At 38.4% G+C, this 26,721-nt stretch overlaps 1 protein-coding gene, 1 long non-coding RNA gene and 1 pseudogene across 2 annotated transcripts; 2 read left to right on the plus strand and 1 right to left on the minus strand.

Annotated features, from left to right (window-relative positions):
* Positions 1–214: 214 nt before the first annotated feature.
* Positions 215–736, minus strand: LOC131004294 (uncharacterized). The gene is made up of 2 exons (XR_009094956.1): positions 514–736; positions 215–431 (listed from the first exon to the last, which is right to left on the minus strand). It is a non-coding gene; the product is annotated as an uncharacterized LOC131004294 (long non-coding RNA).
* Positions 737–6,475: 5,739 nt separating this feature from the next.
* LOC131004301 (uncharacterized) lies at positions 6,476–9,570 on the plus strand. Its single transcript, XM_057930949.1, has 8 exons — positions 6,476–6,485; positions 6,863–6,996; positions 7,141–7,285; positions 7,351–7,478; positions 7,905–7,976; positions 8,463–8,696; positions 8,789–9,115; positions 9,191–9,570. Exons 2-8 carry the CDS (start codon positions 6,886–6,888, stop codon positions 9,257–9,259), a joined length of 1,086 nt encoding a protein of 361 aa, XP_057786932.1. The 5' UTR covers positions 6,476–6,485; positions 6,863–6,885; the 3' UTR covers positions 9,260–9,570.
* Positions 9,571–12,319: 2,749 nt separating this feature from the next.
* LOC131004303 (protein disulfide isomerase-like 5-2) lies at positions 12,320–26,282 on the plus strand (annotated as a pseudogene).
* The last annotated feature ends 439 nt before the right edge of the window (positions 26,283–26,721 follow it).

Below are 26,721 nucleotides of genomic sequence, written 5' to 3' on the forward strand. Positions count from 1 at the left end.
GACTGACCGATTTTAGTCGGCCGACCGACCGACCGGTCCAGAAAAAATCTGGCCGACCGACCGAAACTCAACATTCAAACCGCCCGAAAACCGAACCGGGCAGTTGTCGGTTTCGGCGGCCGACCGAACCGAACCGGCCGACCCTGTGCAATTTTTTTTTCCACCTAACAATTAATTTTCAGCTATTCACAAAAAATATTTAAACATAAAAACATGATCTAAAATTAAAAATCCAAATCCAACATTCCAAATCCAAGTTCCAAACTTCCAACATTCAAAATCCAACATATAAAGTTACAAAATAAAATAAAATGAAATCCAACATTCAAACTTCCAAGTTCCAACATTCATTTTTCCAATCTTCACTCTAGTCTACACGGCTTGATTTGATTCTTCATTTATGACAACTCCAACTCCAAGGATCTTCAAAGCTACAAAATAAAATGAAATAAGTTACAAGCTAATCATAATAAATAAAATATAAAGAAATTATTCATTTGATATATAACTAACCTTCTTCGTGCTTTCGAATAGACTCCAAATCTTCTTCAACTTTAATAGGATCCTTTCCCATCCTCAACCAATCTTGGGCACAAATGAGGCTCTCCACCATAGTAGGATTCAAAGAACTTCTAAAAGGATCGAGCACCCTTCCCCCGGTGCTAAAAGCGGACTCGGATGCAACCGTAGAAACGGGTACCGACAACACATCTCGGGCAAGCTTAGCAAGAATAGGCAACCTAGGTTCATGACCCTTCCACCAAGTCAACAAATCAAAGTTCTTCACATTAGGCACCTTCTTCTTCTCATTCAAGTACACATCCAAATCATTGGCCACATCGTCTCCTTCAAGCATTATTTGCTTCTCATACTTGTCCACCAATAAATAAGGAGTGTATGCTCTTGTTGTGAAGAAGATTCAACCTCAATAGAATGATCATTTGATGGTTGATACAACGCTTTATATCATCATACAAAGCATACAACTCATCCTTCACACTAGCCGCTAAAGATGTGCCAATTTCATTGCCATATGATTCTTCAAGCATAAACTTCAAGAACTTGAACTTATACCTTGGATCAACAACCAAGGCAAAGAAAATGAACTTGTTCATTTTGGTTGGATCACCCCAATACTTGTCAAACTTTTCCTTCATCTTCAACCCCATTGGTCTTACATCTAAGGCGGACCCTCTTACCCATCCTTTAAACAACACCAACATTTGAGCAATCTCTAAGAAAAACGCATTTGAAGTTACATACAATGACCCCGAGATCTTCACCGTCAACTCATAGAATGTCTTCAACACTTGACACATTTTCTTTCCATTTTTCCAATCAACACAATCAGGCGTATTTCCAAGCTCTACCTTATAAAAAGGATCTCTCACTTCAAACAAATCAAAGGCTTTTTCAAATTTACAAGCATGCTCCAACATAGTATAAGTAGAATTCCACCTAGTAGGAACATCTAGGCATAATCCACTTTTACTTTCAATCTTCTCTTCTTTGACACACTCATTAAACCTTGCAATTCTTTGACAAGAATTGTTAATGTATTTAACTGCTTATCTAATCTTCACAATTGAAGGACCTACTTCTTTAAGTCCACTTTGCACCACAAGATTAAAAATATGAGCCACACACCTCATGTGAATATACTTGCCCCCACCCAAACAAGCATCCCTAGCAACCAACTTACTTTTCAAAGCAGAAAGCAATGTGTCATTTGAAGAAGCATTATCAACTGTCACACAAGAAACTCGAGAAATTCCCCATTCACGCAAGCATGCATCAACTTGTCTACCAAGTATCTCACCCCTATGACTCTCAATTGTGCAAAAGTTAATGATTTTCTTATGCAAAGTCCATTCATCATCAATGTAATGAGCTGTGATGCACATATAATTCAACTTTTGCAATGAAGTCCAAGTATCTGTAGTTAAGCATACACTTTGCTTAGTTGATCTAAAAAACTCCATCATCTTTTCCTTCTCACATGCATATATGTTTCCAACGTCACGTGATATGGTGAAACGTAAAGGAATTTTAAATTTTGCACACAAAGCTCTCACAAATTCCCTAAATCCTTCACCTTCAACAATTGAAAAGGGGAGCTCATCTTTAATTACCATCTCAACCAACTTCGATCTACAAAATTCCTGATCAAATACCCAAGTGTTTAAACTACCCACCACTGGCCCATTATCACACCCCCTCTTGAGGCACCGGATGCAAAGACAATTAAGTTTGTCTCGCATACGAAGTCACACACCCCTTCTTGCATCTTTTACTAGTCATATGAGCTTAAAGAGATGAAGTTCCATTCTTTTTAGAATCACAGAAATTGCTTACAATATATGCAATTTGCTTTCTTGTTTCCCTCATCATCTTCAAATCGGGTGAATTGTTTCCATACATCTGACTCATTCCTATCGATTTTCCTTTTCTTTGAGGTTGTTTGTACCGACTCGGTTGGACTTGGACCACTTGTTGGTGGTGGGGGGGTGGAGGCATGTCACTCGGACTCGATCCATCAACTTGCGACATTATCAAATCTGCCAACAATAACACCAACAATTAACGCCAACAATCAGCCAACTAACTAACTACAGTCTACCAACAATATCAAATATTTTGAAACTTCAAACTTGGCATCGTTTCATTTGAACTAACAACAATCTTCCAACTAAACTATCAAATTTGTTATCATTCTCATTTCTCAACATTCAACAAAAAACTGAACTAAACAGAAAGCAAACTGAATTGAACGGAATTACCGAAACTAACCTGTGCTGTGGACAACGACGGCTGCGGGCTGGGCGCGGCGACGACGACTGCGGGCTGGGGTGGTTCTTCGCGAATCGCGGTCGTGGCGACGGCTTCGAGTTCCAGGCTGCTGTTCGCGCTGCCTCGGACTGGGCTGGGGTTCTGGTTCGCCGGCGCCCGGCGGGTGGTTGTCCGTAAGGGTGAACCGGTTAGGGTTAGGAATGGGGGAGACTAGAGAGTGGCGCTGAGGGCAGAGGGCCTGCAGGTGGGGTGGGGTGCGGCGCAATGGAGAGGAATTAGGTTAGGGAGAATTAGTGGGGGAAAAAAAACCCTAGTAAACTAAATTATGGTCGGTCGGTTCGGTTTTCGACCGGCCAAAATCAAGAAAACCGAACCGGCCGACCAAACCAAAATTTCTAAAAAATTTGGGCTGAACCGACCCCAGGCCGAAAAAACCGATCGAAAACCGATCGGTTCGACCATTTTTTGGTCAGTTTTTTCGGTCGGTTCGGTTTCTGCTCACCCCTACCGATTGCCCCGAACGAAGGACACCACCAGACTGATCGACATCGCAGCAAGAAGAGGATTGATCTCACGAAAACGAGGTAATGACGGAGTTCGCGAACGGCGACAGAGAATTGCCCGCTGACGAAGGAAGCATTGCCATGCTGCTGTTAATCTTGGCTGCGACAGACACAGAATGAGGAGGGAGTGCGTTTGGATCCCTAGTCCCCACCGAGGGCGCAGATGCCACAGGGACCGAGGACGAACTATCAGCGCACACGGACGAAACCCTAGTTGCCGCCATGATAATATCAGAGTCGGGAACTTCCGGGAACAGGGAGCAATCAGGGAGGAATTGAAGCTGATAGACAAAGCGTCGCCGAGAGAGGGATCCGCAAGAAACAGCGGCGGTTGGAGGGAAACCCTAGGTAGAAATTGTACGTTGGTGTGTAACGGAGGAAAATCGGGAGGACGAGAGAGTCGTCATAACGCCGGCCGAAGAAGACCACAGCCGGCCGGCCAGAATCGCCCGCGGAAGGACCGCCTAGGCGGCGGCCAAGAGACTCCCTTGAGAGAGAGAGCGCCGCATCAATTGTTCATTCTTAGGCTGGATGAAATTCCAGGCAATATAGACACCAAATCAGTTTTAATTTGATTGGAATTGTTTGTCCTGAGAAAAATAAGAAAACACTAAATTCGTGTATTTAGATTCAAAAAATAAAGTTCGTGAAAAAAACTAAAAAATGCTGAAAATTTGTGTATTTACACGCTAATAACCCATATTTTTTGCCTTGTGAAAACTGATCAGTTCCTTTTTCTTCTTTACTAAATGGCATTAGCCATATCTACAAATGAATTTCAATGTTGCTAGGGAAATTTGGATTATGTTGTACATCTAGCCTAGAGAGAAAGAGAGGTTTGACACTATAAAAATTCAGTTCATAGATAATAAGCTTCGAAAACTGTTGTCTATACGTTGATAGACAACAATTTATAGGATAAGCGTTGTCTATCAACGAGAATTCAGACGACAAGTCTTAAAATTTATTGTCTAATATGACTATAGACAACGGTTTTGCGATTAAGCCTGAAAGTCATTTGAAAAATTGAAATAATTTGGGTAATTTAGGGTACCCAAATACTAGAGTATCTGATTATCAAATTAGTAGGATACAAACAAATTGCTATTTTTCGGATTCGGGTAACCCATTTTTTGGGGAGGGAAGTAATCTATATATTATATAAAAGATCAGTCTAACGGTAAATTTTTACCGCCAAAATTTCTCTCTCCCACTATCTTCTCCATTTAACCACCCATTATTCTCTCCTAATTTAACTAACTAATTTCAAATTATCCGTCATCACATCTTCTCTCTCTCTCTCTCTCTATTTTAGTCATTTTTTCCTTTTCGATTTTTCAACTTTGTTTCTCTGTTTTCTTCAAAATTCTTTTTGCTTTTAATTTTTCATTTTTCAAAAATTCGTGCACTTTGATTAATAACAAAACTTCAATACACATATCAAATTAAAGATCATATCAATATCAAGATCATGACAATAACTTTAAGATAATAAAGACATTGAAATTTAAAGTTTCAAACTAAATTATTTGTTTTTCTCTCATCTCTCTATTTTACTTATTTTTCTTAAATGATCTATCAATATCAAGATCATGACAATAACTTTAAGATAATAAAGACATTGAAATTTAAAGTTTCAAACTAAATTATTTGTTTCTCTCTCATCTCTCTATTTTACTTATTTTTATTAAATGATCTATTTTCATTTGATAATAATAATATGTAACACTAAATTTATCAAATAATTTTTAATTATTTAATAATTATAATTATCATCACACTTGATATAAAATTGAAAATTTATTTTTTTCAAATTTGAGTTTTTATTGAGTAATTGATGTTGATTATTGTATTTTAATTTTAAAATATATTTAGCATTTGTTTATATTTTGGTAATCTTTAATATTAATATTTATTTATTTATTTATTTAAACATGTCGTTTTATTTTGTACTCGCCGTGCATCGCATGGACGGGCATACTAGTTGTTCTAAAGCCCTAATTCCACTGGATTTCTCATTTTCGTCCACTTTCAACTTTTCGCCCCATCCATCGCCCCACGCCACCCACCGGCATCCACTCCAGCCACCGTCGCCCCACGTCACCCACCGCCGTCCAGCCTCATCCTCCGTCGCCACGCTACCCACACGAAGAGATTGGCGTCCAGTGAGTGGCCGAATCTCTCGCCACCCACCGGAATCTATTCCCGCCGCCGATTCCTTCTCCTCGCCGTCGATACTGTTGATGAATGAGTGAGGCAAAATAAGAAGAAGCCACTGAATTGAATGGTGCCAAGACAAAGCCGTTTCTATACCAGCCGAACAACAGTGGATGTTTGGCGATCTTACTGGTCCCGTGGGTTATTTTTCGATGTTTAATTGTTTGAATGTCGCTCGCTGAAGATTACTCCCCCTTTTTTGTTTTAATTAGGGTTTTATTGATACTATTTCGCTCTCCTGATCGTGTTCGTCTGACAAAAATGGGGGCTAATTTTCTTTTTTCTTTGCTTGCATTATCTTGTTGCGTGCAATCTTCTATTCTATAAAACAGAGTGATAATATTTCAAGTCTCAGAAAAAGGATGCTCATTTTCAGTTGTAGGCCCTGATCTACATTTGCATCAACGTGGTATCACTAGGTTCACAAATAGATCTCTGTGCATCTCCAAAAGTATTTTACCGAATATTCTGTTTCATTTGTTTAATCTTAATCATTTTGCTTGGGTTTTAGTAATTCCATGTAATTTAGTTGTTGGTGTAATTTTATATTTCAACATTTATAGTGTCATTTTTTTATCTTTATAATAGTGTTTTAAGTTTCCTAGAACTGTTATGATCGAAAAAAATAATCCTAGAACTGTTGGTGTATTAGTATTAAATTGGGACCTTTTTCGGAGAAGAAATTGTGTCAAGTGTTAAGTGTTGGCTGCTTATTGTATACTTTTAACATTAAAGATGGATGGATAAGTAAAAGCAGAGGAATGATATTATAATACAAAAACAGCTAATCTTCTTCACAAAAGCACCTAATCTTCTTCAAATTAATCAAAATGCGTATTTGTGCTTGTAGATACATTCTTGATGGTGGGAATTTTTCGTTTTACTAGACTTGTCAAAACAAAATAAACGAAGCTGGTAAGTTTGGATTCTAATGTCCGAGAAGTGTGGAGTCTTAACAGTGTTTAAGGAAAAGGTTATGCGCTTGTGGATGAATATGTTTGCTGATTTTTCCTTGATCTAATTGTTTCAGTGTATCATCATGAAAGGGCTTTTGCCACTTTCAATAGTTCTCTAGTGGTCATGATATTTTGGCATATATATTATAATTAATGGACTGCGTTAAATCTTAAATTAATGTGTTATTACGTCTCATAGTTTTCTTATTTCTGCTGCAAAATTGTATTTTTATGAGCCAGTAATTATCTCGATATTTTTCTTTGTTTGCGGAATTATTAACCTCAGTTATGTTGCTTTTTATGTGATTTCTTGATGCCATTCCTCCCTCAGTGCAGGTTTATTGAGACAATCCCGGGGAATGAGTGGTGAGAGTAGCAAGCCGATTACTCATGTTCTTTTCTGTGGGCCTCATTTTCCTGCTTCCCATAACTATACAATGGAGTATCTGCGAAGCTATCCATTCATAAAGGTGCTTCATGTTCTCAAACATGGTTACTTGCTTATAGCGTTCTTGTGCTTGTCTGTGTATCTCTAGTTACAGTTTGGGGTTTCTTTTGCTTTGCTTCTAGTTTCATTGATGAGTTATTCTCTTTTTTGGGGGGCATTTTGATAGGTTGATGCCGTTCCCATTAAAGAGATCCCAGGTGTTATTGGGAATTATGATATTTGTGTTGTAAAAAGTATGAGGCTAAACTTGGACATCATTGCTAGAGCAAACAAAATGAAGCTTATTATGCAGTTTGGAGTTGGGTTGGAAGGTATATGTTCTTCTTCGTTCCTATATCCTATTGCCTAAGCTTATCACATGTTTTCTTGCATGTAGGTGTGGACATAGATGCTGCTACAAAACATGGAATTAAGGTTGCAAGGATCCCAAGTGATAACACTGGAAACGCCTCTTCATGTGCTGAAATGGCAATTTATCTGATGTTGGGCCTCCTTCGTAAGCAAGTTGGTTATTTCAATCTTGAACTCTTGATTGATTTATATCTATTCATTATTAAGTTGGCAATACATACGTAGAAATTGTCCGGCCACCCGTATGAAACAAGAAAGAAGAAAAGAATCAATATTCTGTCCAGAATTTGGTACTTTAGGGGGGGCGTTTACTTTGAGGATTAACCTCGATAGATAAAAATAGTAAGGCACTAAGGCTATTCCCTTGTTTACTTAGATGTATTGGAACTTTGGGATATCACAAGACCTTTCATACTTTCTATCATTTTAGCTAGTTTAGCTTGATTCATATCCCATTGAAAGGGTGGGATTGGAGAAATCCTAGTCTTGTGGATAAATATATCATCAGCATTATCTGTCATGCAAACTAAACGCCTGCTAGATGTACCTAACTATTTTCTATTGTTTTCAATGTGGCAGCATGAAATGCAGGTTTCCATTAAGGAGAAAAGGCTTGGAGATCCAGCTGGTGACACGTTGATAGGGAAAACGGTGCGTTTTGCTTCCAGAATTGTCAAATAGTTTTACGTTAATGGAAAAATCGAACTCTGGATTCTTGATTTTTATATCTGCCTAGCTCATAGTCTCACCGTTTATCAATATGCACAGTTTGTATTTACAAGTGCTTCCATGGTTTATAATATGAGTGTGAATCCTCACATCTTCATTTTAACTGTCTTTTACAAATCAAGGTGTATGTATAAAGAATGTGGGTGTGAATAGCTTAATCCTTAATATTTGTTGACAGTTTCTGAAAATGCTTGTTTCCTATATCTGTACAGAATTTCAACTTAAAAGTAGAGGCTTGCTGTGTCTCATTAACTCCATTTAAATCATTATTTATTCATCTATTTTCCTCATATCGTTTGAAGTGTTTCAACGATTAGATAAATTTATATAGGCAGCATTTTAAATCTTATCATGTGTTTCAACAATTAGATAAATTTACATTTTTGTTGTTTACTCTGTGATGCATAGGTATTCATTTTGGGATACGGAAACATTGGGATCCACTTAGCAAAGCGGTTGAGACCCTTTGGCGTGAAGATAATTGCAACGAAAAGGAGTTGGAAGTCTCTTTCCGAGAAGTCGTGCAATGAAAATGGTGTCCACGATGAAGTTGTGGATGAGAAGGGCACCCATCAAGACATCCTTAAGTTTGCAAGCCTCGCTGATATAGTAGTATGTTGCTTGGCGATGAATAAGGAAACGGTATCCAAACCCCTTCTCCTCGTCTCGCCCACTTTTTCTCGTCTCATTAAAAATGTTTACTCGTACTTAATGCAGGATATATCCCTTTTCAGGCTGGCATTGTAGACGATACTTTCATATCTTCGATGAGAAAGGTTTGTGATATTCTTTATATCATTTTTGTGGCTTCAAAAGTAGTTTGTCTGAGAGATCGATATCATGTTAGGGTGCAACTCATGATTAATATAGCGCGTGGAGGGCTGGTGATTATGAGGCTGTGCTTCAATCATCTCAAATCTGGTCACTTGGGAGGGCTAGGGACGGATGTTGCTTGGGTCGAGCCGTTTGATCCTGATGATGCCATTCTAAAGTTTCCGAATGTGATCATGACGCCTCATGTTGCTGGAGTCACTGAATACTCTTACAGATCCATGGCCAAGGTATTCATTCACTAACCTAAACCATTTCTCCCATAATGTGCTCGATTCCCATGCCATCTTTGTGTCGAATCCTAGGTTGTCGGAGATGTTGCCCTTCAATTACACTCGGGCGCATCAATGACTGGGCTGGAATTTGTCAACTGACCAGCAACATGTAGTTAGGAGCTTCACTCGTGTTGCAAGTGAGGAAGCAATAAGGATACGCCGCACATGCGATTCCCGAGGTATCGATTGCCCTTTGTCTCCACAACTTCATTCTAGCTTGAAGAACATTAGGTTTTGCCTGATTTCTTGGATTCATTCTGAGCTGATTCAAGAACATCCAACCTACTCAAAATAATTTGCAAAAGGTTCTCAACGAGCCTATATGAAATTAGAGCAATTTTCTGCAGAAAATATAAATGTTTGTAACTTTGTAAGCGGGTCATGGGAAAAACATAGCATGTTTTTTTTTTTTTTTGAGACGGAACTTGCGGAATATATTATTCAAAATCATTCCGTACAATATCCCTAAGCCAACTAGGGAAATCTTGAGTCCACCTCATAGGGTGCTCAATATGCCGTGCAAATTGCATCAAACTATGTGCAACTTTATTTGGTGTTCTATACATATGATAAACGCTAATAACCAAAGTCCCGCTTGCTGCTTCCAGAATCTCGCGGACGTCAGTTGGCAGAAAATCACGATCATCTTCAGGTCCTGCCATAGCTCGAGCCGCCAACATAGAAACGGTAAAAATAGCAATCGGAGCTAGCTCACACTCCTTACTCATAATAATTCCATGAACAACCGCCATAATTTTTGCCACCATAGAAGTCGACTTTGTTTGCATAGAAATTGGCGATGGATTAGCAATGTAGTGTGCAAGTTGTGATTTTTTGTGAAGTGTTTGAACGAAATATTGTCAACTCATCACAACAATATGTTTAAAGACATGATTTTGAAGAATTGTGATCTTGAAAAATGCCACTCAATAAAATTCTAGTACTAGCATCTTGTAGTGTGTAATTATTATTCATCTGATAAAAATAAAAGCACATAAATTTAGTGATATTTAAGGATGTATTAATTTTTGTAAGTAACAAAATTTACTTATACTTTAATATGTTACAAAAGTATGAAAAGAATGCTTGTATGGATGTAATTAAATTTTGTTAAACCTAACAAATTTTGTGTATCCGTCCGGATATATATTTTGTTTTTGCCATTTTGATATTTCACAAAAAATTACTTCATTTTCATTAATAGATACTACCCTGCAATTTATTATCCACAATATATTAATTTATTTACCTAATCCTTTCTTCAGTTACAATATATTCAATCATTTTTATTAAAAATTGATATTAGTCCCTTTTACGATTATTTTCCAGAGATAAATAGAGTATGTCTCCATTAAATAATTTATTGTATTGTCGATTGTACTCTTTTTTTATTCAGACAATTAAATATACTTTTGACATCGCAATTTTTGATAAGAAGAAAAATAATAAATATTCTTGGACTTGGATAATAAAATCATAAAAGCCACAAGATTGATGCAAAAGTCGCCAATTTATTTATTAAAAAAATAGAAAATATAAGAGTTTTATTTGTTTGTGTGTGTTGAAATAGGAAATTTATTAATTTAATACAACAAGTAAAATAAATAATTGAAGAAAAGGTTTTAGCTTCTTCTGTTCGAAGGCAGAACTCTAATTAAACAAGATTTCAACTTTTTCACTTCTCAAATTTCTCAAGAATTTACGGCCCGATACTGTTTGTTGCCTCTTTGTATCGATTCAATTATTTGCGATCAATTGCTCCAAATTCAACCAATTCCATCTAAATAGTGAATTTGAGCTGAGATTCAAGGAGTTTGCAGACGAATAAAGGAGTAGATTTGAAGTGAAAGAGTACACCGAGTTGAATTCCGTTGAAGTGAGCCTCTCCTTGTTGCTCAATTGTAAGTCTGGTTAACTCTAATGCACTAATAATCTGTTGTGTTTTTGAATTATATGTGTTGGGTGCTCCAAGTTAACGTGTTTGTGTTTTTGCCTCTTCGAAGGTTGCGTTTTGGGAATTTCTTTATTTTTTCTCGCTGAAGACTCGAAGTGAAGGTGTTTGTGTTTTTGCCGCTGAGAAAGTGATTTTTACCTCTCAACTGCTGTCGAAGTTCAAAGTGAGATTTTGAATGCCTCCCTTCATTGATTAATAGGTTTGATTTTGTCGCGATCTTATAAAGTTGGCAACTTCAGTAGAATATCTACATTAGATGAAGATCTGGAATAGCAACAACGAGCTTTTGTATCTCAAATATATATCTAGAAATACGAAAGTTATAATGAATGATGCTCTTATTGATGACAAGTTCATTACGTCGTGAAGACTTTGCTGTTTTACTTTGATCGACTCAAATTCTTGGTTGTTGCATAAAAGGCTGTTCAAAATATTGCAATCTATATCCAGAGTTTGCTGAAAGCTTAGCTTTCTTGGTTTTGCCTCTTGCTAGTCCTGCACTTCATTTTGTTCGTTGCAAAGCAGTGGTACTGTTTATTTGATACCTTGTGATCTAACATGTCTACAGATTGGAGGAGCTGTAATGGAAGTCATGAGCAAGTTCTTAATTGCATCGATACTTATGTGGACCGTGCCTATTGCAGTATTATACGGGTTTAACCATAATTTATTCCCTGGTAATCTTCCTCTGACAACTTAATCTCATTGATTTTCTTCACATTCTTGATTTGTAGCTTCTTTTTAGCTTTGCGATTCTGTAAATGTACCTTCTATTTGACATAGGATAGCTTCATTGCTGGTGGTGGTCAGTAATAGATGCATCTACATGATTACATGCAACAGCATTTCTGTATAGATCAACATAAATCTTGTTTCGAGCGAGAAGAATTTTTGCTGATTATTTAGTGATCCGAAAGTGTCGAAAACAGTTTTTATTAGGGGTGAGAAGAAAACTGAAAAAATGAAAATTGAATCGAACCAAACACCCAGTACTCTTATCAGACAAGTGAAAGATATCTCCATAGAGAGATCCCAGACTTCAAATCTGTTAGACCACTTCAATGGTTTCTCCATCCTGTTCTTATATGTTGATTCCTGTTCAAGATTTTGTGGCTGAAAAATCACATTTATCAATCTCCACTACCTCAAAAGTTCACAATTTACCAATTCAATGCCAAAAAGGGTTAATTGCAATTAAATGTGTCATGCGTGTAACAAATGATGTTGCTGCCCACTCATTTCTCATGTATTTGGAGCAGGTTCAGCTAGCTTGTTCTGCGGAGTCCCTGACACTGTGGAGTGGAATCCTTGCAGTGGTCTCCGTAAATGTGGTTATTGTGCTCTACATCATCTCAGCCATGAAAGAGCCCTCCTCGGACAAACACGAGCCGGATCCTAGATTCCTAGCAGACGCGAAGGCTAGCATAAAGCAGCAGCCGGGACCAACTGAAGTCGACTCATCATCAGACCGTGCAAAACAAGAATAGCCGATGTTAACTGAGTACGAGGTAATTTCAGCTCTGGTTTCTGAAAGAACCCTAGACAAACGAGCAGCGAGATTATCAATAGTTTCAACCTGCTTCACTTTCATGATCAGAGTTTGTGTATGAGCCAAGAAGTCTGAGGTTTTGCTCTTAATTTACCTTTGCCCTTGTTTTTTTTTTTTTTTTTTTTCCAGATTTTTCTTGATTATTACTACATTTGGATATAGAATTCAGTTACCACTCAACATTTTTGTAGTTGATATTTATAAAAATTGATGACTTATTGGACTTTCATTCCTTAATTCTAAGTTTTTCTCAGTGGCATCTTGTTCTCTCCCTCTCTCTCCAGTTTCAGTGTTCAACCAAATAATAATAGGAAGAAAAAAAATACTTCAATTCTTGACTTTCCAGAAAAAAGGACTATCAAATTTGTTGGCATTATGTGTTCTTTTATTACTTTAATAGATGAAATACCTTCCAAGATAAAATAAAAATAAAAATAAACTAGCCTTCTGTTCAAGTTTGGTCGATGATGCATCCATAATTATCTTTTGGGTTTGTTGTCAAAAATAATACAATGTTTGTAGTGACTCTTAAAATATTGCAATTTTAATACTCCTGTATTTTTTAACCTTTTGCAATTATAATATAGTATTTAATTATTTTACTAATAAACGAAGTAAGTTTAATGTTGAAATTTTTGGAAATGATGTGATTTGTTACATTTTAAAAATGGTGTGTAAATGTAAAATTCGAGTGATCATTGTGTTATTCCAGCAAATGAAGCATTAGTTAATAGTATTCACGTCACTATAATGCAAGTTCTTATGTATTTTATTTTTAAACTAAAACCACAATGCTTTGTGTTTTTGTTGGCTTTTCCTGATTTCAGTTTGAAAAATAGTGTTTCCTACAGGGGAGTCGGTATCAAATAATTGTGAGGTTGTTTGCTTAACCCTTTTATATGTTCTGCTTTTTAACAAAACCATATTCTATTTCATAAAGTTTCCATTATCACATATATTTAACTCAAACTAATTACTGTATCAAACTTATACGATAATTCTGTTCTCATAGAATTGCACGTGAACTAAACTACTTTACGAGACACGATATTATTATTTTTTTCGCTCTAAAAATCAAGTAAATTCACCACATAGTATTATATATCCACGAATTAATGGATCGAATTATGCATAAACTGAACAAAATTTAGACGCTAATTATAATTCAAATTTATAAATCATAATAATGCCTTTTTCTTCTTCCCCAACGATCCACTCCCCCTTCTCAATTTTCTCACTCCAATCACTTCTTCTATTCTCCTTTTTCTCTCTCTCTCTATCCATCAGCGTGCATGGAAACCATTTCAAATTGGATGGCAGTGTGTTGGAGCTCGACGATTCCAATTTCGACGCCGCAGTTTCCAAATTTGATTATGTTTTCGTCGATTTCTACGCTCCATGGTGTGGTCACTGCAATCGCCTCGCGCCGGAGGTTGGATTTTTTTTTCTAACTTCTCAATTTTGTGAGTGAATCGTTGATGTATTTCATATTATACGTGCATTATTGGCTATTGATTTCTGCACATGCTATGTTCGAGCAGTCCGGTTTCTTTGTGTTCCAACTCCTATACATCGTTTTGATAGACGCGGTTCATGTAGATGATACGAGAGTTGGAGATGAAACTTAGTTTGAGAGTTATTTAGTTTGTGTCGTTTAGCCATTTTGCCTAGGCTGATTATTGTGGGATGTCGAATTGCAGTTGGAGAGAGCAGCTCCCGTTCTAGCTGGATTGAGGCAGCCTATAGTTGTGGCAAAAGTAGATGCTGACAAACACAAAAAGCTTGCCTCTAAGCATGGTGTGGAGTACGTCGCAATGGTTTATTGTTTCTTTTGATCATATATATAGGTGTGTGTGTCTGTGTCTGTGTTTGTGTGTTTATGGGGGTAGTATAGATATCATTATGGGAGAAGTTGATCATTGACATAATAATTGATATAATCCTTAACAGAAGTTTATGGGATCACATGGATGCTGGAGGGGGAAGATTAGATTGAATGTGAGATATGAGCGTCAAGAATTTGCCAATTTGGGATAATTGGAAGAATGATAGTATTTTGTTCTGTTTAATGCAGTGGATATCCAACTCTAAAGATGTTTATGCATGGAGTTCCCACAGAATACTATGGACCGAGGAAAGCTGATTTACTCGTTCAATCTTTGGTAAAAAATTTTGCACCGGATGTTTTCTGTACTCAGTTCTGACTCTAATGTCAGACTTTGCTAAAGCAGCGGGTTCCGATTTCCCTATATTCATTGGCTTTGGCTTGAATGAGTCGGTGATATTGGATTCAGCTGTCAAGTATAAGAAGAAAGCATGGTTTTCTGTTGCTAATGGTTTCTCTGATGAAATCATGACCACATATGGTTTGAATAAGGTTCCTGCTTTGCTTGCAATTTATCCGGCCTATGATGAACAGAGCATCTTTTATGGGCCATTTGAAGGTTAGGCAGATCAGTTGCTTCCACTTAATATTGTGGTTTCTGTTTTACACACTGACTGGCATGCATCATTACATTTATATTTTTCTGTTGTGCAAATGTCATAGGACCACAGCGATCTCAATATCTCATGAACTGCTGTGATCATCTAACTGTTTAAGTCAAGCTGAGATAGTGGCCAAAAAATATGTTTTACAGGTGTGAAATATTTGAATCGAACATGCTTCAGGTATGGTTGTAGCCCTTTTCGGAGTGACCACTTCACGATCCTAGTGGGAAGTTGCTCAACTGAAGGTTATTGGAACTTTGGTGAAAGTTGACTCGTTCAATTAAACTGAGCTCTTTTTGTAGAATCTCGGATATGCTAGTTCAGTAGCTCCTAGTTGTTTGATCTATCATGCTTAGAACAGTCCTTATAGATCCAAGTTAGATCTTTATTTACAGTTATAATAATCTGCAGAAAATGTCAACCTTTCGACCAGTGGTCATTTCACCTAAAAATGTAAGGATGACTTCAGACATCATGGTGAAAATTAGTTTTTATTGATCTGAATGCAGAAAATTCCATTGAAGATTACATAAAAAAGAGTTTGCTCCCACTTGTTTTTCCCATAAGTCAAGGTTCACTGAAGTTGCTGCAAGATGACCGAAGGAAAGTTCTTGTAACTATCATCAAGGACGAGACAGAGGAGAAATTGAAGGGACTATTAGAAGTTCTCAAGGCTGCTGCATCTGCAAATCCTGATTTGGCGTTTGGTTATGTTGGCTTGCAACAGTGGGAGGATTTTGCTCTATCATTTGAAGTGGACATGAAAACTGAGTTTCCGAGGATGGTTGTATGGGATGGTAATGAGAATTATTATCTGGTAGGTAATTCTTTGTTTCCAGTAAGCTACCTTCACTAAAACAACTTTGGCAATATGATAATCTAATATTCTACAATCTAAATAGTTCTATCATACAGGTAAAAAGATGGTGTTCTCCAACATCAAGAATTTTTTTAACTGAATATTTATGCATGTAGTATGTAAACAACATGCTACATTATATCCCACAAACTGTTGCTTTTGTACGATGGTTTTGATATTTCCAGTTCAATGTTGGATAAGGCTTCTCCAACATTGACTATGTTAACTTGTAGACAATTAAATTTGTCGTCGAATTAAATCATGGCCACGTGTAAATTCATTGAATTAAATATTCAATTATATTTTCTATTTTATTAAATGGGATTTTATTCCTAAATTAAATAGATATATGATTAATATTTAATATAATGAATTAATGGGCTTATTGGACACCTAAGGCCCTAAGGCCCATGCATGAAGGCCCAAAGCCCATAAAGCCCACGAAGCCCATCTCTAAAATCTATAAATAGAGGTGTTGGGAGTGCTTCATAAATGACAACGTGAAGGAACGTGAAGATTCGAAGAGCATAAGAATTCTCTCTAGTATCGCAAGTTGAAAGAGGCGAAGAATTGGAGAGTTCAAGTATTCTTCCAAGTATTCAAGTATCTTGAAGAATTCTATCTAGCGTTCAAGTCTTCTTCGAATCTTCAAGTATTTGAGCATTCAAATCTTCAAGTATCATTCGAAATCTTCAAGCGTTCAAGTCTTCTTCGAATCTTCAAGTATTTGAGCATTCAAATCTTCAAGTATTCTTCAAGTATCTTCAAGTGATCAAACCTTCAAATCTTCAAGTGATCAAGGCGTTCTTACAAATTCCAAGAACGATCTTCCTCAAATCAAATCAACCAAGTCCCAAAGCTTCAAGGCGTTCTTACAAATTTCTAAGGACGTTCTTCTCAAATCAAATCAAGTTCAACGTTCAATCCAAAATCACGACTTAAGTCCCTTGGATTGGCGTCATCAAATCAAGTATTTCAATAACCTTCGAGCTTGTTCAAGAATCAAATGGAAGAGAAGAATCAGAGGATTAACTAGATATTGCAACTTGCATAAATCTATCTTCAAATCTATCAAATTATCTTTGTAACGCATTTTGTATTTTATCAAATTGAAATACAAAAAAAATTTGTGTTTACAAATTTTGGCACGCCCAGTGGGACATCTCTACCTCTCATCTCTACTCTTCACCAAAGATCTTGAACTATGTCTACTCAATCAAGTGCAGCTGCTCCAGCTTCATCCAAAGTTTCTTCGGCAAGCGTGGGTATGATCACGCGAAGCAAAGCAAAATTGATGCAAGAGGTGTCCAAGTCGACCTCCCGTCTTCCATCTATCCATGAAGAAGATGACAACTTTGAGAGAAGCTTCACATTCCCCACTGAAAATTATCAACTCCTTGCAAGTGTCATGATGACAAACACTTCCACCATGGAGGAACAACTCTTGAACTTGACAAAGATGGTTGAATCTCTAACCAAGCACATCCAAGAGCAAGATGCCCAGATTGCAAAGCTCAAAGGAGAAAAGGGAGAAAAAGGAGATTCAAGCCACGCCAACAACGATAGGGAAGGCAAAGAAAGCGAAGAAGATGGAGAGAATAACGATGAAGAAATCTCCAAAGACAAGCCAAAGAGTGATGGAAAAAAGCCCTCAGGAAATGACACTCTCTTCTCGTCTGGTGGCCTCATTCCCATCAACCAACTCAAAGAGTTCATCGAAGCAACAATGAAGAATAACTCCGGTGGAAGCTCCAAGTCATCATTGACCTACTCCAAGCCATATACTCGGCGGATCGACGACTTGAGGATGCCTCTTGGTTATCAGCCCCCCAAATTCCAACAATTTGATGGCCAAGGAAATCCGAGACAACATGTGGCTCATTTCATTGAAACATGCAACAACGCTGGTACTTATGGAGATCATTTGGTCAAACAGTTTGTTCGCTCATTGAAAGGTAATGCCTTTGATTGGTACACCGATTTAGAATCAAACTCAATTGGTAGTTGGGAACAACTGGAGCATGAGTTCCTCAACCGCTTCTATAGCACTAGAAGAACTGTCAGCATGGTGGAGCTCACAAGTTCGCGTCAATTCAAAGAAGAGCCAGTCATTGATTACATCAACCGATGGAGAAACCTTTGTCTCAACTGCAAGGACCGATTGTCTGAATCATCTGCCATCGAAATGTGTATTCAAGGGATGCATTGGGGCTTGCAATACATCTTGCGAGGAATCCAGCCAAGAACATTCGAGGAACTAGCCACTAGAGCTCATGATATGGAGTTGAGCATGATGGCAAGCGGGATCGAAGGACCACCAATCCAAGAGTCTAGCAAATTCAAGCCAGAATTCAAGAAAGAAGGAAAACCATATGACAAAGCACCAAAGAAGGAATCTATGGCGATTAAGGCAACTTCGGTGAAATTTCTAAGAAAGAAGCTAATCAAGAAAGCAACCAGAACACTTCACGAGACAATCAGAACTCTTCCCGAGACATGGGGCAAAGAAGATCTACCTTGAAAGAAATGCAGCAAAAGCAATACCCTTTCTTAGACTCTGATGTTTCAGGAATTTTTGATGACCTGCTCAAAGAAAAGCTTATCGAGTTGCCAGAAATGAAGCGACCAAATGAAGCAGGGAGGACAGACGATCCAAGTTACTGCAAATACCATCGTCTGGTTGGGCACCCCATACATGATTGCTTCATCTTCAAAGACAGGGTCATGCGGTTAGCTCGAGAAGGGAAAATATCTCTTGAAGAAGACGCTACTGCTATAAATATGGTCTCCGCCGACTTGAATAACATCATGGAAGGTATTGGAGCTCTGTATGATACATCCAATCAAGTAGATGAAGAACCTGAGCTAAATATGGATGAAGATGATGATGCATTGGCAATCACATTCTCCAATGAAGACTTGCAGCTTGGATCTGAACCTCATAACAAGCCATTGTTCGTGAGTTGTTATACACAGGAGCAGAAAGTCAATCGAATTCTCATCGATGGAGGCTCAGCGGTCAATATTTTGCCACTAAGAACTTTGAAGCAATTGGGAATCCAAGTAGATGAGCTGTCAAACAGTCGATTGATGATCCAAGGTTTCAATCATGAAGGGCAAAGAGCTCTTGGAACTATAAGGTTGCGATTGCTGATGCAGGACATGGATTCAACAGCGTTGCTTCATGTTATCGATGCCAAGACGTCCTATAATATGCTTCTGGGTCGACCATGGCTTCATGAAAATGGTGTTGTTCCTTCTACATTGCACCAATGCTTCAAGTACTATCAAAATGGTGCCATAAGAAAAGTGGTTGGTGATCAAAAGCCGTTTACGGAAGCAGAATCACATTTTGCTGATGCTAAGTTCTATTTGGAAAGAACCAAAGTCTCAATGGTGAAAGATGATACATCACATGACGAGTTGAGATCTTGCCAGGAGAAAAAGAAAGAAGAATCTTTTCTGAAGATGGAAGGATTCACCATGCCTTTAACGAAGATTGATGCCAAGAAGCCAATTCACCAACCATTTGAAGGGTTTGTCCGACCAAAGCAAAGTAGCATCACAGAGCATGAAGATCTCTCAAACAAAGAACTCTCAAAGCACTTTGGTCCGAAGGCATATAAACTCCTCGTGAATGCTGGATACAATCCTCAAGAAAGCTCTATGTCAAGGTCTCATTTGGAAAAGACTGATAACGCAGGCCAAAACTCCAAAGCAGGTTTGGGATATACAGTGCAAAGCCCCATTCGAATTGCCATCAAGAGAGCCACTGCTAACTATGCTAGCACCAAGCAAATCCTGGAATCTTCAAGCAATCAGAGAACCCAAAGGGTTTCTATTTTCAATAGGATGGGTAGAAGAGAAGCTCAACGAGTATCTGTCTTTAAAAGACTTGGCAAAGGCAAATCATGGAAACGAAGCAAGACAAAAGGGAGTGATGAACTGCACATAACAGAGAAATGGAGAAGTTTGATCCCTCCTCGAATGAAAAGATACACCACTTTGATTATGTCATGTGGGAAAAAAATGAAAGCTCAAATGAAGACCACCATCTTCACACGAGATGCCATAGATCAAGAAGATAGAGAAAGTGTGGCTTCCTCTTACTACACTACTAATAGTGCTAGTAATCCAGTTCCTCTTCCTCATACTACTCAAAGTCAAGTGCGTCGTGAAATTGCAAGTCTCGTTAGAAGTGGCGTTATCACAACAAGCGTTGCAGAGAATATAGCCTTCATACGCCAGAGAAATGAAAGCATAAAGAAGTGTTTTGATTGCAAAGATCCTCGCCGAAAAGATGAAGACGATGTCACAGCAAACCATATCACCTCCTGCGAGAAAATGGTCGTTGGAGAAGAGAATTCGCACTTAAGCCCCAAAGAACTGGAAACTCTGGATGAAGAGAGACTAGAAGTCCAGCAAAAATTGGAATACTATCAAGCTCTTCCTTCAAGATCCTTCAACAAAGCAGTGCGAGCGCCCTCTTTTCAAATTGGAGACATGACCCTCGCTGCAAGGAGGCCAATTGTTATCACTCTCAAAGGAAAGTTCTTGAAGTACTACTATCCTTGAAGGGTGGTAGAAGTTGAAGCATGTACATATGTATATAGTTCAAAAAAAAAAAAATGGAAAGCATAAAAAGCAAAAAAAAAAAAAATAGAAAAGCCAAAAAAAAAAAAAAATAGAAAAGCCAAAAAAAAAAAAAATGGAAAGCATAAAAAGCAAAAAAAAAAAAATATAGAAAAGCAGAAAAGCCGAAAAGATGAGTCATATGAGAAACCAGAAATGAAGAAAAGCAACAAAATGGAGTCTATGAAGACAGCTCCTTGACGCACGAGCCTAAACTGCATGTTACTCCTGGCCCGCATGAGTATAAACTGTGCACGGCACCCAATCTCAAACACCCGTTGATCCTATGAACTACGTTTTGACTTGATCCCTTTCAAAAGGGTACGTAGGCAGCTTAGATAATTTCTAAGTTCAGTCATAAGTTGTGTTTGACTCTTTTCAATTTATATCATCAAAGTTATGATTTAAGTTGATTATGTGAAGCCGAATATGTCTCAAATTGGGAAGAAAATCAAGCCATCAAAAGAAGCACAAGCATTTGGAGAAGATGTCAAAATATCCATCACAAACCAAATAAGAATCATCAAGAGAGAAATGATAGAAACTGCGGTTTGCACCAATACTAAGCAAATGGGTCTTGATCCTCCAAAGTTCTCTGAGCAGAGATCAAAAGTGACGCTGAAGTCTTCAAAATTCCGCAGCATTTCCTCATCAACATGTGCAACTTTATGTTTGTCAAAATCTCTTTTGAATTCTGGGATTGCACCTCGGACAATATGAAAGGAGGCACTATCTTGCTTGAAGGACAACGTCATCTCTGTCTTCCACCTCTCTATCATAGCAAGCACTTCCTTGATCAAAGCAATTCGGACGATGGCTTCATTCTCCTTGGCTTAAGCATCAAGAAGAAAATACTCAATCTTCTCGAGCCGTTGTGCAGAATTCTCCCAACTTCGTGAGATGCCAAACATAACAACAACCTCACTCAAACCAGATTCAAACAATCCCAGGTCTGAGCGCACCCAAGACCTGTCAAAGAATTGAGTCATCTGGCATTGAGGTCGGCTATGCATCAACAACTTCACTTCTCTCCAAGCTAAAGTTGAATCCGCTCGTGGAGTTGAAACACATGTTCACCAGACATAATAGAATACCATTGAGTCATCGAGCCTGCTCAGATGCACGCAGATAGAAGATGTAACCAGCAATCTTCAAAGGGTGGACTCACAATGGCCCAGATCCGAGCGCACCCGAAATCTGATTAAAAGCCAATTGAGCCACCTGAAGTGCAAAGTAAACATCACTCAAATAAGGTCTTAGATGTGTTGCTGCCAGATTTTTTAGATGAACTCTCTGAGGATATTGGTCTTTAGACGGGCTGATGGAGATGTCAAGACTGAAAAAAAAAACTTTGCCAATACTCAAAGCATCTCGTTTGGGGCAAAATCTTCCATGAAGTTGGTTAAAGAGACTACGCCAGTCTTGAACATGACCCCCCAAGATTGTTATCGCCAAACTCTCATCGCTATTAACTGCAAGGAAAACATAAGCAATATTCAAAAACTTGGGAATTTAGTTGAAAAAAAAAAAAAAAAAAAAAAAACGAAAATTGGGCTTGACTTATGTTGGACCTAATTATAAGGAAAATGGGCCAAATAATAAAGGCCCATCAGTCATCTCTCTCTCTAAAACTACTCTTCTCTCTCTCTCACCAAAGTCTTCGTGGGCGGCCTCGCTTGGGAGACCCCCAAGGAAGCCATGAAAGACCACTTCGAAAAATACGGCGACATTCTCGAAGCCATCATCTCCGACAAGCTCACCGGCCGATCCAAGGGCTACGGCTTCGTCACTTTCAAAGACGCCGATGCGGCCAAGAAAGCGTGCGAGGACCCCACTCCGATCATCAACGGCCGCCGCGCCAACTGCAACCTCGCCGGCCACGGCGGCTGCCGCTGCACCTTCCCACCACCGTCGCCACCGCCGCTGCAACCATGGGCTCAGCAGCAGCATTGATACGCCTTCACCTGGAAGCAAGAACTCAGCATGTCTAGATGATATGCCTCCTAAACAGGACCACACTGTCATTGACGTACCTATCATTGGGAGATCATCTGTGACAAAGAACTCACCTGATGGAAAGTATGCATCAGTGTTTATGACAGAGCTCGGTATAGCTGTGAAAAAACATGCACCCTTACAAGTTAAGGGTTGGAAGAAAGTAACAGAGGAGCAAAAAACGACGTGGAATCCCAAAACGGCGACGGAGATTACGGTCATGACCCATATCTTGCTCTGCGCCTGCAGAAACTTCTGCACCGGAAAATTGACGGCGTAGGCGAAGAGCTGAGGGATGACCCACTGCGCGTATTTTCCGGCGAGGTCGGCAATTTCGTGTTTCTGGCGGAGGAGCTTCAAGATCGGCGACGTGAAGATGTAGAGAGGCGTGAGGAACAAGGCGGTGACGAGAGTTATGATGCATGATCTCTGCATATAGATTCCCAGCATCTCGTATCGCCCGCCGCCCACCGCCTGCCCGCACAGCGTCTCCAGCGCACAGCCCATCCACCACCTCTTGTTGGAGTTACCATGAACTGCTGCTGCTTCTCTCAGTTTTTTTTCTGAAGTTGCCGCCGCCATGGATATCCGGCGAGTTCAACCTCAACTTCTACCATGCTTCCGTCTCTTGGCATGAGCAGCAGCGATCTCCACTCCCGCCACCGAGGCTCACTGTCGGTGCTGGAGCATTCATGACGCTGCACCGTCGACTCGAGCCAAGCGGACCGCCGCCGAGGAGAGGGTCTCATCTGTCAAAAAACCAAAGCGATGCCTAAAGTTGTCGCAGGGAAGCTGAAAACAGCTGTCAAGGATAAGCCTGCTACCTTCAGATGCTGCTACCTTCAAAGATAAAACCGAGGAAATTTAGATGCACAGCTAGAAGCAGAGGAATAACCCAAGTAGCTAGGCGGTGCTCTTAAAGAACGCATGAGGAAGGCTGAGTCAAAGAGCTATATCTTGAGGCATTTCTCAAGCAAAGTAGCAGCAAAACTAATGAAAAGATGCAGATAAAATAATAAAAGAAACACACCATACACAATTCAAAGGCTTAAAATAATAAAAGAGGTGGTGTAAGGAAGCTTACTTCATGGAAGCACAAGCTCTTTGTTGCCGACGTTGCCTCCTCGCGTCCTGAAGCCTGCTGTTTGGCCACCAGCCGGAGATTCTCGGCGAGCTCCGCGCAGGCGAGGCCTAGAAGGAAGCCCTCGTCGTTTGAGACAATTTTACGAAAATTACAAGTGTGGTATAAGCAGCTGTATCATTCCTTTTGTAGACCCATGTTGGAAAAGAGGCTAGAAAGATGAATGAAATGAAGTAATGGTTGGTAGTGGCTAGCTCAAGAAAGACGCTACTAAGAACTATGAAAAAGAGAAAATATGGCTGCAATGTTTAGAATTTGTGAATGAAAAAGACTGCAGAATGGCCCCTCTATTTATAACCAAAAACTCACACCCTAAACTTTAGTTGTCAGTGTGTACGAAGAAAAGGTGGAGTTCCAGCTGTTCTTTGCAACTTTCAACAGGCTGCAAAGGCTCTCAAGCAAATGCTATGCACATGCCTCCTCTCACTACAGCTGTCGCAGACTAAAAAAAAAAAAAAAAAAAAAACAAAATCAAATGAAGAACTCCTAAATACGAGTATAAACTATTTATAAATCCAAAGAAATTCAAGCACTCCTAAATACGAGTATAAACTATTTAAAATTCAAATCCAAATTGAAGAACTCCTAAATACGAGTATAAACTATTTATAAATTCAAAGAAAATTGAAGAACTCCTAAATACGAGTATAAACTATTTAAAATTCAAGTTCAAAATGAAGAACTCCTAAATACGAGTATAAACTATTTAAAATTTCAAAATCAAATGAAGAACTCCTAAATACGAGTATAAACTATTTACGAAATTCAAAGAAATTCAAGAACTCCTAAATACGAGTATAAACTATTTACGAAATTCAAAGAAATTCAAGAACTCCTAAATACGAGTATAAACTATTTAAAATTTCAAAATCAAATGAAAAACTCCTAAATACGAGTATAAACTATTTATAAATTCAAAGAAAATGAAGAACTCCTAAATACGAGTATAAACTATTTACAAAATTCAAAATCAAGAACTCCGCGATAAGAGTTTAAACTATCAAAATAAATTTCGAGACTCGTCTATTACCAAAGGCATTTCGTCCATAAACAAGTCTCGATGGAGCAATTTGTAGACAATTAAATTGTCGTCGAATTAAATCATGGCACGTGTAAATTCATGAATTAAATATTCAATTATATTTTCTATTTTATTAAATGGGATTTTATTCCTAAAATTAAATAGATATATATGATTAATATTTAATATAATGAATTAATGGGCTTTTGGACACCTAAAGCCCTAAGGCCCATGCATGAAGGCCCAAAGCCCATAAAGCCCACGAAGCCCATCTCTAAAAATCTATAAATAGAGGTGTTGGGGTGCTCATTAACACAACGTGAAGGAACGGAAGATTGAAGAGCATAAGAATTCTCTCTAGTATCGCAAGTTGAAAGAGGCGAAGAATTGGAGAGTTCAAGTATTCTTCCAAGTATTCAAGTATCTTGAAGAATTCTATCTAGCGTTCAAGTCTTCTTCGAATCTTCAAGTATTTGAGCATTCAAATCTTCAAGTATCATTCGAAATCTTCAAGCGTTCAAGTCTTCTTCGAATCTTCAAGTATTTGAGCATTCAAATCTTCAAGTATTCTCCAAGTATCTTCAAGTGATCAAACCTTCAAATCTTCAAGTGATCAAGGCGTTCTTACAAATTCCAAGAACGATCTTCCTCAAATCAAATCAACCAAGTCCCAAAGCTTCAAGGCGTTCTTACAAATCTCTAAGGACGTTCTTCTCAAATCAAATCAAGTTCAACGTTCAATCCAAAATCACGACTTAAGTCCCTTGGATTGGCGTCATCAAATCAAGTATTTCAATAACCTTCGAGCTTGTTTCAAGATCAAATGGAAGAGAAGAATCAGAGGATTAACTAGATATGCAACCTGCATAAATCTATCTTCAAATCTATCAAATTATCTTTGTACGCATTTTGTATTTTATCAAATTGAAATACAAAAAATTTGTGTTTACAAACATTATCTTGTTCATGCTATTAATCCCCTACCAATCTCAAGACCTGAATTATATACTTCTTTCTGGAACAACAGGTTACTGGTTCAGGAAACGGAGACGAAGCAGACATGGCCTCTCAAGTTTCAAGATTCCTCGAGGGCTACAGAGAAGGAAGAGTAATACACAAAAGAATCACCGGTCCATCACTGATGAGTCTCATGAATTCAAAAGTGGCAGCCATACTTTTCTCCTTCTTATATGTGTTGTGCTGGCTATGGTGCTGATTGTTTCAATGCTGCAAGACGAACCTTTAACGTTGGCACTGGGGAGAAGGTTGTCGAAGGAAGGAACTCCGCCCTTCAGCAAGAATCTGGAGAATTACTTGGACCTTACAAGGAGGATTGATTTTTTTGCTCCAACAAAAACTTGAAATGGCTATAGTATTCTTTTTGTTTGGGGGTCAGAAGGGTTTATTTCTGAGGAACAATGGCTCATTGATATTCAACCTCGGTAGGATACTTGAAAATTTGTTAGAAGTCAAATATAATTCTATTATTAAAATGCGATTATATATAAAAGAAAAGAAAAACCTAAAACCTTTGAGAGCACAGAAAAGTAGACTAAGTGCCGGAATCTTTTAAGGAAAACTCAGAGTGAAAATCCTTAAAAGAAAAAATAGTACCCGTCTAAAAAAACAAAAGAAAGCAGGAACTCTCGGCAAACGACAACCCCGAAGGGAGCTCCGGACTAGACATTGATGTAGAGTTCCTAATGCTCTCAATATTTTGAGTATCCTGTTATAAATTTGAGTCCAAATTGAGTATGCCGGGATAGATTTTCTTGCAAAATATTCGGATCAATGGGAGTATTTTCTAGAGAGCTCATTTTTCTCCACTCATCTAATACATAATTAACTTTTATTAAAACCCGTGTCACCCTCCCTTAGGATGATGTTTGGGGGGACGGAGGAGGAGTACAATAAAATAAT

The sequence above is a fragment of the Salvia miltiorrhiza genome, unplaced genomic scaffold (assembly GCF_028751815.1).
Source record: "Salvia miltiorrhiza cultivar Shanhuang (shh) unplaced genomic scaffold, IMPLAD_Smil_shh original_scaffold_371, whole genome shotgun sequence".
Lineage (NCBI taxonomy): Eukaryota > Viridiplantae > Streptophyta > Magnoliopsida > Lamiales > Lamiaceae > Salvia > Salvia miltiorrhiza.